Below are 12378 nucleotides of genomic sequence, written 5' to 3' on the forward strand. Positions count from 1 at the left end.
TTGCTACTTCCACTTTTGGTAAGTTCTTCGTAGGCTAATGATCAATGTGTCTTGACGCCTCAGCTACAGTACGGGGACCGCGCCTTGGCCGATCGCGAGTCTCAAGATGGGGAAGGGGATCAGGATACGCGGAAAGTTCGTCCATAGTGGTAACTTGGGATTTACTCCCCTGTAGATTCCGGTTAACGATTCTACCATCGTTTGTCCATGTCCCCCCGATGAGTCCCTGTTTTTTAAAATACCGGGCTTTGACGTATACTGCAGTGCGCTGTTTGGTCAGCGCCTCGTTGATATAGAATCGGCTGCTGGCAGAAGGGGCTACATGCTCAGGTTCGGATGAGTTGGAAGTCCGAGGCGATGGAAACAGACTAAATCTGGCATCATACACCAGGGCCCTTGTGCGATAAGATATGAATCTTATTATAATATCACGTGGATATGTAGAGGACTTTGGGCCTACCCGATGTAAGCGACTAATGTCATTGAGGGTCACCATGATACCCAGGGTATCATTACATGCTGATAACACATATGAGTTTTCCCTTTCGGATTCGGGTATCCCTTTGAGTTTTAGGCAGTTCCTTCTCGAGTACTGTTCTAAATCATCCAACTTATCAAGGAACTGGACATGATGTTGGAGTGGGGTGATACCTATGGAAGATACTAGCGCGTCTTTGAATAGTGAGTTACTCAGTAACTGGGCGACAACTTCCTGAATAACCACAGGATCGGTAATGTCATGTTTAGTTTGGACACTTTTCTGAATATCCCCGGACACCTTTACGGTACACGTAAGCACACTACGGAAAGGAAAGGTCGTTTAATTCACAGACAGTCCAAGTGGAAAAATAGATATGACGGGTGGTCACGGAGTGGTTAAGAGTGGTCACTTCAAATGTTCAGGGAGAATTTTCACATGTTCAGATAGAATAAACACAAGTCATCGTACACTGTTCAGATATCTGATCTTACCGGACCATTTCATACATTTTTAGATGGTCATGATGAGTTTGGACGCATATATCTGTCACAGCCATGGTTGAAACAGTTGCCGCTATTGGATACCGGCTACCAAATGATGCATCAATATTTTCTGCAGAAGCCCATGCTGTATGTCTTTGATCACATTATATCAATGATGTACCGAATAAGACATTCTTATTCTTTATCTGTGTTACAGAACTTTGAAGAATATTTCAATTAGTAAAATATCAACGCCACGGGCGAGAACTGAGAAACATCTCGCGGCTAAATCAGGAAACAAAGATGTGAAATGTTGGAGGGATATCAGTCAATATGCAAAACGTTACGATAACATTTCTCCCAGAAGTCGTCATCTAGAAACGGTAGTTTGTCCCTTGTGTTTCTGATGATGTCCTCCCTCTCGCCTATAATAGATAAAAGGAACGTTTATAAGATGCAATTCAAAATATGCCTTCCTTTTTCAAAGTGCCACTTAAGCAAGCAGGAGAGCATAAAAAAGAGATAATATCATATCAGTATTAACATGTGGAAAACTCATGATTCATTATTGTAAAATTCTGAAACAAAATTATTCAGTTACATTTAAATTAAAACTACTTTAAATTCGAAGAGTTAGAAAAAACCTTCCCTGTTAACTTAACACGAGAAAGACTAAAACAATAGACTTTGTGTCTGATCGATAATGCTTACCACACAACAGGAGTGTCAGAACTTCTAGGGCGGTAGATTCTAACTCGGGGTTCGATCTTCGTCTTTTAAGAATGCATGTGACCGGCTCCAGAGCTTCTGACCGTGTACAGTCACACCAACTGATGCCTGAATCAAATAAGGTAGTGTATATTATAACACCGATTCAGTCATGTTGGTTAAAATCTGAAACCAGAATATCCAAATTATACTGACATCTCCGTTTTAGAGATTCCCACAGGAAACCTACGATTTCGTTTTTCTCATAAATCGTACATTCTTGCAGGTAATCAGAAGTCTATTCGACAAAAAACTCTTCTTCATTACAATTACAAAAAGATATCCCAGAGTTGCTTACATTACAACATAGATGATATAACCTTCGTGGAATATATCTTAAGAATACTAGGAGCTCGGCTTATCTTCCTTATTTACTGCAAGGAGTATATATGTTGCTTATAACTGAAGGGAGATAACCTTACATAGACAAGGACGACGACTTACCTTCCTTGTCAACTGCAAACAGTATGTATGTTGTGTATTACTTACCGAGGGGGAGGTACTCATAGATAGACTAGGAGCTCAGCTTACTTGTTTCTGCCGACTGTATTTATGTTGTTTATTACCGAGAGAGGGTAACCCTAGAGAGACTAGCACAACGGCTTACCTTTCTGGTTGACTGCCGACAGTATCTATGTTGTTTATTACTGAGAGGAAGGTAACCCTATAGAGACTAGCACTACGGCTTACCTTTGTGACTGACTGCCGACAGTATCTGTGTTGTTTATTACTGAGAGGGAGGTAACTCTAGAGAGACTAGCAATACGGCCAACCTTCCTGGTTGACTGCCGACAGTATCTATGTTGTTTATTACTGAGAGGGAGGTAACCCTATAGAGACTAGCACTACGGCTTACCTTTGTGGTTGACTGCCGACAGTATCTGTGTTGTTTATTACTGAGAGGGAGGTAACTCTAGAGAGACTAGCAATACGGCGAACCTTCCTGGTTGACTGCCGACAGTGTCTGTGTTGTTAATAACGTAAGGGGAGGTAACCCTAGAGAGACTATCACTACGGCTAACCTTCCTGGTTTACTGCCGACAGTATCTGTGTTGTTTATTACTGAGAGGGAGGTAACTCTAGAGAGACTAGCAATACGGCGAACCTTCCTGGTTGACTGCCGACAGTATCTGTTTTGTTTTATTACCTAGGGGCTTGTAACCCTAGATAGACTACGACTACGGCTTACCACCTTGCCGACTGCCGACCGTATGTATGTTGTTTATTACTTAGGGGTTGGTAACCTTAGAAAGACTAAGTGAACTTGGCTTACCTTGCTTGCCTACTGCCGACTGTATCTATGTTGTTTAAAACATAGAGGGAAATACCCTAGATAGACCAGGACTACGGCTTACCATCCAAATCAATATCAGACAATTTCTTTGTTGTATATAACTGAGGGGATATAACCCTAGATAGACCAACGCTGCGGCTTACCTTCCTTGCCGACTGCAGAGAGTATGTTACATCCGTAGATCTGCAGTTCCAAGCTATCTGGGTACCGCTTCATCATCCGACTAACAAACTCAATTTCTTTCTGTAATCGATTGGAATCGGTGATTCCTAGAGTCCAATATAGAAAGTTGAAAATCAGGACAAATTTAAGGAACGATCCACCCATATTTTTTGTAGATTACTATCCACTCACTTCCTACTTGATATCACTGTACACAAGCCATCCATACAGTAAATGGTTGTTATACATCACTGTTTTTTCTACTGATACACATTTTCTACGTCTTCACGAGCATGTAAGGGAGCATTGCGTACGTCTAATTAAGTTCAATGTCAACGATCCATACCTGCATTTAAATAAATGCTTATGATATCAGAATGTTAACATTTCAATGATGATTGTCATTACAAGGATTTTATGAACTTTAATTTCACAATATAGTTTCCTGAACAGTCACTTCAAATGACAATAATTCGTAAATATCATTTTAGACAAATTTAAACAATAAATATGCAATCGATATCAATTGATTGTGATACTGTTTCACTAATTAAATTTCTTCTGCTCTGTTAACCTGTCCGACATGTGACTTATGACCTGTTAATATGCTTGTATGTTCAGATGACAGATGATCCGTTACCCTAATCGTGACCTGTGATGTACATGTGTGACCTACTCGCGACTGGTACGTGACCTGTGACGTGTTTGTACCTGTGTGTGTGATGCTGTCCAGTGCCATCAGTCCTACCACTGCTAGTCCCTCGTCTTCTGGATGCTCGTGTAGGTTCGCCATCATCACGTCCAGACCTCCCTTCCTTAGAATGTAGTCCCGTAGGTTTTCTGTAAATAGCAACAAATACTGTACCGATCTTACTCCGTTAAGAACTTATCATCTTATTTTAGGGAATGAACAACTGATTAGGGCTCCTTGTTATATTGAGCCAAATACTGTTAACAAAATATCCTGATTTGCGATCGAATAACTCCGCCAATATTTTGTTTTAATATGGTTAAACGCCCTCACTACTGCTGAGATCATGTGAAGACGGATGTCAAGGGTGAGAAAAGAACAGATTAAACCCAAGGTCGCATGAGCAGGGAAAAAACAGAGACCCCCCTCCTCCCCGTTTCTGCTGTGGTCCCATATTTATCGCCTTTTACGGCATGCAGTGGCTCAGTCAGGGTTGCAATGACGTTAAACACTATACACAAACGCTCAAACTCAATGTCACTTAAACTGTATAACTCGTCATGTGACTTACCGTTATGCTCTGCGAGATAGGAAATGGCACCACAACAAACAGTCTGCACACTACTACACGCGTGGAATATCTTCATCACGTCCAACACCAGGCTAACACATAGCTCCTCTTTCTGAATCGAACCATTTTTGTCTGCAAATGTAAACAACTTTGTTAATACACAAAAATACGACGTTTGTATAAAAACAATAATTCTCGTCGATATTAAGCTATATTTGCTGTGAATAAAGACAAGCTCACTGTTCGTCTATATCATAAATGTTTTGTCCGCAAATGCTGGCAATGACGTTTTAATGTCTGGAAGGTAATGATTTATTTGTCAGGAGCCAAATCCGATTCTGACAGTTTATAGGTCGAGGGCCGAAATATTTCCATTTTTAATAACGGCAATTTAGGCTTAACATGTAAATTAACTTCGGTTGTTTCAATGTAAATGCACGCAATATTAACATTCATTCTCTTGAATAAAGTATAACAATTTATTCGTCTTTTGCATATTTAACATGAAAAGTATTACAATCTTGTTCCAAAAACACTATACTTACACATAGAAATAGCCGCTATTGTTTTGCAACCGGACATCTGGACAGACTTGTCGTCCTTGAAGAATGTCATAGAGTCCGCCAATCTATCAAGGTATTTTCCTTTATTAAAACGGGACCGCCCAGTCTCTGTTGATAGCAATACATACTAATTGTTAATTATTTCAAAGAGACGGAAATGTGTTATTAATTATATGGAAATAATAAAAAATGTAATACATAATCGATTGGACTGTAATTATAGATGAGTCACATGATGTATATACATATGTACTTACATGGTAAACATAGCGATAGTAATGATGTCATTGCTTGTGTTTAAACACGTTCTGTTGACTATTGATATATTGTTGCAAGTAATTCATGTCATTTCTAGGTGATAGCACTATTCCGTCTTTGCGTATTGCAGAGTTATCTTCTCTTGGGAGCAGGTATTGATTGTTACGTCATTAGTTTGTGTGAGAAAATGACGTCGTTTTCTCAAAAATTGATGACGTTACTCTCACAAACAAGTGACGTAACAATCAATACCTGCTCACAAGAGAAGATAACTCTGCAATACGCAAAGACGGAATGAGGTAAGCGTCATATCCGCGCTATAATAAGGAGGCAAGTACACCAACACACCATGTCTCCGGCACACATACAGACGTACACAACACACATGGAGCCACGTCATTAAATGACCTTTGCTGTTGATAAGACGTTAAACTCTATAAACCAAATCATGTCTAGGTAATATCGGATGAAACACTGTACAACTATGTTTCACATACAAATATGATGTGACTCATTTTAAAAACATTGTTCTGTACAATTATTTTGGTAAATATTTTTGAAATCTGCACGAATGATAATTATTAATGTTACTTGTTTTACGGCCCATCAACAAAGAAGAGGCTAATGGGGCCAAGGAATGGTCGATAAAATTAAAAGTAAACTAAAAACTACCTCAATTCAACAATGAGGTAAAAGACAAACGTATTTATTTTGGAACAGACCTAGTTTTCAGCTAGCTTAATATTATTATAGAAATGTTCAGGAGTTGACTGAAGTTGTACACAACGTTCGTGAAATTGGCCTTTGCGATCAAATTTGAAATATCGATTGACTTGTTATTGTAACATCTGATCATTTCGCTGTGTATTTATGCATGTAAAATTTAACATTTGACCATTCACTTTCCTTTTGGTGTTTGAAGTTGTTTAAGTGAACCTTAATATTGTCGCTAGGCCTCAAGTGACGTCACTAGTTCTGTCCCGTTCACTAACTATCTAATTACATCAATAAACGTAGAGAACAGTGATTTCACTCGGATTACCAGACAAATACTTAGTTTATTCTATTAAAAACTAAAAATTACAATCTATGACGAGCCACATCAACGTTAAAAATGACCAACCTGTCAGTACAAGGTTCTCGTAATAGTGACATGTTGAAAGGTGAAGGTCACTGTCTCCATGGAAACGATTCACAGCATCATATAGTATGTCCTCAGTGGCATCTAAGCAGGTGTCGTCTAACCCTGAAAAATATAATATTCCGTTAGGATTAAGATGGTTTGGTAGGTCATCCACGCAACGGTCAAGGTCATGTCAAGATGGTGTCCGCAGCTAACAAAGCCACGTCAAAGTGATATGTCGCGTGCATGTCATAGTTTTAACACGGAAGCATGACATTCTACCGGGTATTACTATAATAACAATGAGCTAGCCAGTCTTTACCGCCGCCCTTTAAAGCAGAACGTCAAACACATATCAGCATGTACCAATGTCAAAGGTATTAAAGTATCTTGGTTAGGTGAGAGGAGTAAGGACTCCAAATTATCCAGGTAGATGCTCGTATTAATCGGCATTTACAGTAAGCTTTTGATAAGAGCAATATATTCTTTTCTCTATCGCGGACCTTTAGGTATGAGGAGATGTGTGTTATAATACCATAAACGCATTTAAAATGATTGAACAGAATCAGAAAAGACTCTTTTCTGAACATATTCATCATGTTGGTAAGTGTGGGTTATATATCGATTCATATAAACAACGAATGAAATGTTTGATTGACGTTCAATGACTAGAACGACATCAGACAAATGCCCGGTGAAGTGTACGTGCGCTGTAACATTTATCCAAGTTGAAGATGAAGGTGACAGAGTACATATCGTAATAGTCATCGAAAATGTCACAGAGAAACAAACTTCACTGGTTGTAACAGATGAAACAATAAATGACTAGGACGTATGGAAGTTCAGATTTTGATCACCACTACATCTGTATAAGCTGAAAGTAAAGCACAAACAGGTGATCACCTTAGACTCACTTTGCTGTAAAGAACAAACACGATACAGCTGTTTGTTTCATCTAGTATTATAAATTCAAGATGCAGTGTGATTAAATTCAGCATACATTATCTATTTTTAATGTTAAAAGGTCCAATGAGTTGTGTTTCTGTTATGATCATCTTCCTAGGACCCACTAACTACGTAAGACTGTGCTATTTCTCTTAAAGATGTAATTCGTGTAATTCATGTTCTTTTTAATCGGAACGAACGCAATTGTGACTGTATTTAATATGTAATTTGACTGCGTTGTTGTCGTCATTTCCGCTACGTACCGGGAGCCAAAGGCACGCTGGCGAGAATCCGGCAAATGTAATGTTGGATATTCGGGCATTTAATATATCGGTAAATTATCATCTCCATGGTTTCTAGCCCTTCGTCCTCCATAAAGTAGTAACTGGCATCCTCTACAACACACAAATAATACGTATCACTAATGTTGAAATAAATATAGAATTAAAACAGTGCGTACAGTAGAACATGTCATTTTATGGACATATATAGCTGAAAAACATGATTTGAATCTTATTTTTATTAATAAATAGAACACCAATACACGCAGGGCACGTTATATATGTTTAAACTGAAATACAAAACGGCGTTCATGTCACTCTTACCTAAACATAAATTGCACTACCATGAACGCATTTTTATCTAAGCACTTCAATGTAAACAGCGTATTGCAAATCTAATTGTATAGACCTATCGTCAAAATATGTTAGTGTAGATGCAGCTAGGACTGTTTTCTGCTTGTTTGTGTAGTTTTGTTCAGGCTTAACCACACTTCCACACAAAATAGGTAATTTTCGGCCAAAAACGTCAAAAAGATAACACAAAAAGACTATACAGTCCTCCGACGCAATTAAGAAACTACATTTCCAAAAATGTTTCATACTTTCATATTGTGCAAGAGTAGCATAAACGCTGTGTTTTGTTATGGAGGCCTATTCCATTGATAGACTAAATAACAGGTGTCATAGTTTTTGTTTCCAAAATAGTTTTTCATGTTGTGTACATTATATAGAAATATATGTTGTAGTGAGTCTCGCTGACGTTATGTGCTGAGTGTTCCTGTGTTACCTTATTGTATTGGTGAGTCATTAACACATAAAACGAACATCACATTGTCACCCACCTCCTCCCATAAGGTTACAGAGAGTCTTTAGTCCACACAGCACAACGTCACTATTTGAGGTCATCTCTTTAATGGTTGCCAGAACTGCAGATACGCCAGAATTCGCCGCCACTCTTCCTTTGTTCTCCGGCACTGTTGTTTTATTGATCATATATTAAGTTGTTAAAACGTAGACAAACTCATTATTTACATATCAAACAGTTTCTGTTGAATTATATATTCCCCGGTATTACATGTTATTAGAACTTTAGGTAAAAATGATTACACTGCTGGACGGACTTATTGCTTGACATCTTGAATTAATTAGTATTGCAAAGATACCCCGGAGATGAGAAAGTTTGTGCTAAGACACACAAATAAGACCACGTGGTCGTTCTGATTTACAATTTAAGTATCCAGACCAATTTACTTCCACTTATCTTAATTTTTAAGAAAAAATAAATTTAATGTCATGAAAAAAGTAGGAGACCCTATTTATGGCTTATAAAACATATCTACTATTTAATTATTTGACAAACTAACGTGTTGGTGTGTCCCGATGTAAGTCTATATACATGATGACTTCACAACTTACCGTCAGCCGTGATGTTGGTCAGTGCCATACACCCGTACGTCTGTATCTGCTCGTGGCGGTCATGTGTTAACATGGCGGCAATGACAGCCTTAGATCCACCATCAGCCTCAATCAACTTTCGGAGTTGCTCTACAGAAAAGGTTACATTTCGATTGATATGTATTTTGTAATAGTTTCTTTCCTACCACCATATCAGGACTAAAAATGAACAAATCAAAATAAAATCCAAATTAATATTAACATCACATATTTGCACCAACTGGAATCTTCTCAAAATTGACATTAGTTTATATATTCTATGGCACTTTTTACGTTTGTACTTTACGTTTTACTTCTCTCACCATGCCTGTTTTTATTACATTGAAAATACTTTGTACCATTTACAGCAACATTTCCCAGAATTCGACAGCCATGTTCCTGCAGTTCCTGGCTGTCTGGAAAACACGTCATGATGTTGACAGCTGATCTCACGCCCCCCTTTTTTACCAGCTTTTCCTGCATCTCGCCTGTAGGTAATCATTTAATGTTAAGGTATGTGCTGTGTTACATCTCTTATGTCATCATATCAGGTTCATAATTAGAATGGTTATTTACAGTGTAAGCTCATTATTGCAATATTGTATGCGAGAGTAAACCTTAAAACTCGAGCTGTATGTTCGGACAACTGAATAATACAATTAGATAATAATTTAATTAACAACTTATCCGACAACGCTTAAGGTTATTTTATACAATTTAATCAAATAACATGTATACTGATCTTTGAAATACAGACATATTATATAGTTTTATAAGTCAACAATCTACAACGCTTTTCCCCTGCTTGATATATGAATAAGGAGACTAATCTCAAGTTTAGAAAAAACTCGTGTCAATGTCGCTGCGCTAGAGTCGGGACATCACTAGTACTTCGTTCATTTATAACTATATCAACTTACCTGACGTCATCACAATTTGACCAATAGCGAAGAATATTTGGTGCTGTATTTCCAGATTGTCAGGGAACTGACACATGGCGTCCATACTAACGCCAAGTAACCTGTGGTTTACCACATGACTGAGTGTTGTTTCTGTCGAGTTTGAAAATAAAAGATGTAAATAAAAATGCATCACTTTAGTTATTATTAAGACGCTAAACCCTTTAAGTCACTTTTTCTTTTACATCGAATCAAGTTATCCCAACATACTCATACCACTATTTAAAAGTTGTCATTCATTACAACGCCACCTTTTACTTTTTAAATATTCAGTCAATATGATTATTACAGAATATGCGGATATTTTAACAGTATTTCTTGCCATTTACAGTTTCAAGGGTAGGTTCGTGGAGTGCGTTGGCAACTCGGCTGATAAATGACCACGCTGAGAAAGTCAGACTTGCAAAAAACTTAAGTATCAAACTAATGCTTATTAACAGTCAACACATGTTTGTTTGTAAGGTCTTATTTGCGGTTCAAACAATGCCAATACCTCTTGTGTAAATGCAAAATGCATAAAATATTGATTGACTTGAAAACAAAAAGGCAGTATGGTTTGTTTACGGGGATGAGATATACCGTGTGCCGACAGATTGCTGATAGTCCACCAGCCATACTCCTGTAAGGCCTCGTCCTTTGGGAACTTCTCTAGGGTTGTCACTATCGTGTTTATACCATTGTTGTTGCAGATGTTGACGCAGGACTCCTCTGAAATTGAATTAGAAATACTTAGTTATTACATATCAACAAAGCACCAAAGTTCAAATACTCTAAAGATTTAAATAAATAATTATAAGCGAAGAACATTTCTGTGGATTTGGGATATGTGTACATCAAAACACATGGCCGGTCTAATATATTCCGATATTATTTGTTTTTATTCGCATCAAAGCCTATGTTATCTCAATAATTATATATATTAGTATACAGGAAGTAGGGTAGAAAACGACTATATCACCAATATATTGTTACCTGTTACCTATGCGTAAACAGCGGAGACATATCTTGTCAAATTAAACTGCTTACCGAATGTTGCCTTTAATATTTTTGTTACCGAACGGAGTAAACATTGACATTCCGTAGACAATGAGATTGAGCCAGCTACTCGGCTACTCGGAAATGTGTCCACAAACTGTGGCCGATATAATGTACACACAAGCTAATGTTTTAGATGTATTTTTAACATTTTTATCGACTTTTGCATGACGTCATTGTAACCGTTTTAGATCCTATGGACATGCGTTTTGTCACGTTCTGTTCCTACAAAAGGTTTAAGATATGAACGTCTGTGGTTTGTTTCCATGGCTGGTACGTTAAGGTCAAACCAATCTATATTATTTTTAGAGTTAAATGAATATATCAAACGGATATATTCTGCAACTTATATCATCATTAACTAATCGTTAACCGGATACACTTAACAATATCAATTTTAAAGAAATAAAGGAACGAGTATCGAATCCAAGTCATACGATGAATTTCCGGACGCGACAGTATCTTGCATGTAAGGTAATAACACGAAGACAGTAGTATGTTCGCAACCGGGACGTGTGCTAACTTATTTATCTTTTTACCACTTGTGGACTTTTCCGGAGACAAAGTTTTGTTTTTAAGTCTAATATTTACGTGCCGTAATTCAAACTGCTTGACTAAAGAGCAATGCATGAGATAAAGTTATACCTATAATTACCGAATTTAGTGAGACAAGCTAATGCCCAGCACCCACACTCCTGTAGTGTATCAACGTCTGGTACTACTGCCATAGCAACCAGGACTGCTTCAACGGCACCAGCGTTAACCACATCCATACATATTTCATCTACGGAAGAGAGAAGACACTTTTAGTGTTTTGTTTTGAATCAATACTGTGACTTTTGTCCTGGAATATAAATGTACACATGCTTAAATGTATACGGAAAAAAATAATCATACCTGTAAGTTAGTCAAACATTCTCAATAACAGTTAGTTACTCGAAACCCACGTGTTCCCAGTTATTTCTGATTGACGGACAGTATGCTTGTTGAGCGGGTTTCGTAACCCTGACATTGTTTTCAATTTGTTTTAAAACCGTCTTTTTGATAATATTATTTTTATAGTAACTATGTTGTAGTAAACTCACCATGGGCAGAAAAGCATCCAAGTGCTCGGCATCCGTTCTCTAAGACTTCGGCATTAGTCGGGAAACTTTGCAGAGCTCCGATGATGGCGTGAACTCCGCCAACAAACATTATGGACTGCGCAACATCAACTGAAATAAACAGTACACATGTCACACTTCATTGTATCTCTTGAAGGACATAGTTTTACTGTGTTTTGATTGGATCATTATAGTTATCAATATCTTTTCCATTCGAACAACCCTTTT

General features: G+C 37.7%; 1 protein-coding gene across 4 annotated transcripts in view; it reads right to left on the bottom strand.

The window, feature by feature from the left end:
* Positions 1 to 236: 236 nt before the first annotated feature.
* The window catches only part of LOC110461011 (leucine-rich repeat serine/threonine-protein kinase 2-like), a 52959-nt gene continuing 40817 nt past the window's right edge, over positions 237 to 12378 (bottom strand). For all 4 annotated transcript variants that reach the window (XM_021514272.1, XM_021514274.1, XM_021514273.1 and 1 more), the window contains 15 exons: positions 12133 to 12261; positions 11703 to 11831; positions 10592 to 10720; positions 9974 to 10105; positions 9413 to 9541; positions 9036 to 9164; positions 8462 to 8593; positions 7602 to 7733; positions 6394 to 6516; positions 4995 to 5120; positions 4450 to 4581; positions 3899 to 4027; positions 3169 to 3294; positions 1675 to 1800; positions 237 to 1388 (listed from right to left, as the gene is read on the bottom strand). In XM_021514272.1, coding sequence (XP_021369947.1) covers positions 1288 to 1388; positions 1675 to 1800; positions 3169 to 3294; positions 3899 to 4027; positions 4450 to 4581; positions 4995 to 5120; positions 6394 to 6516; positions 7602 to 7733; positions 8462 to 8593; positions 9036 to 9164; positions 9413 to 9541; positions 9974 to 10105; positions 10592 to 10720; positions 11703 to 11831; positions 12133 to 12261 — 1904 coding nt within the window. In that variant the 3' untranslated portion in view covers positions 237 to 1287. The remainder of the gene's footprint in view (positions 1389 to 1674; positions 1801 to 3168; positions 3295 to 3898; positions 4028 to 4449; positions 4582 to 4994; positions 5121 to 6393; positions 6517 to 7601; positions 7734 to 8461; positions 8594 to 9035; positions 9165 to 9412; positions 9542 to 9973; positions 10106 to 10591; positions 10721 to 11702; positions 11832 to 12132; positions 12262 to 12378) is intronic.

Source organism: Mizuhopecten yessoensis, unplaced genomic scaffold, assembly GCF_002113885.1.
Source record: "Mizuhopecten yessoensis strain PY_sf001 unplaced genomic scaffold, ASM211388v2 scaffold10533, whole genome shotgun sequence".
In the NCBI taxonomy this organism is placed as follows: domain Eukaryota; kingdom Metazoa; phylum Mollusca; class Bivalvia; order Pectinida; family Pectinidae; genus Mizuhopecten; species Mizuhopecten yessoensis.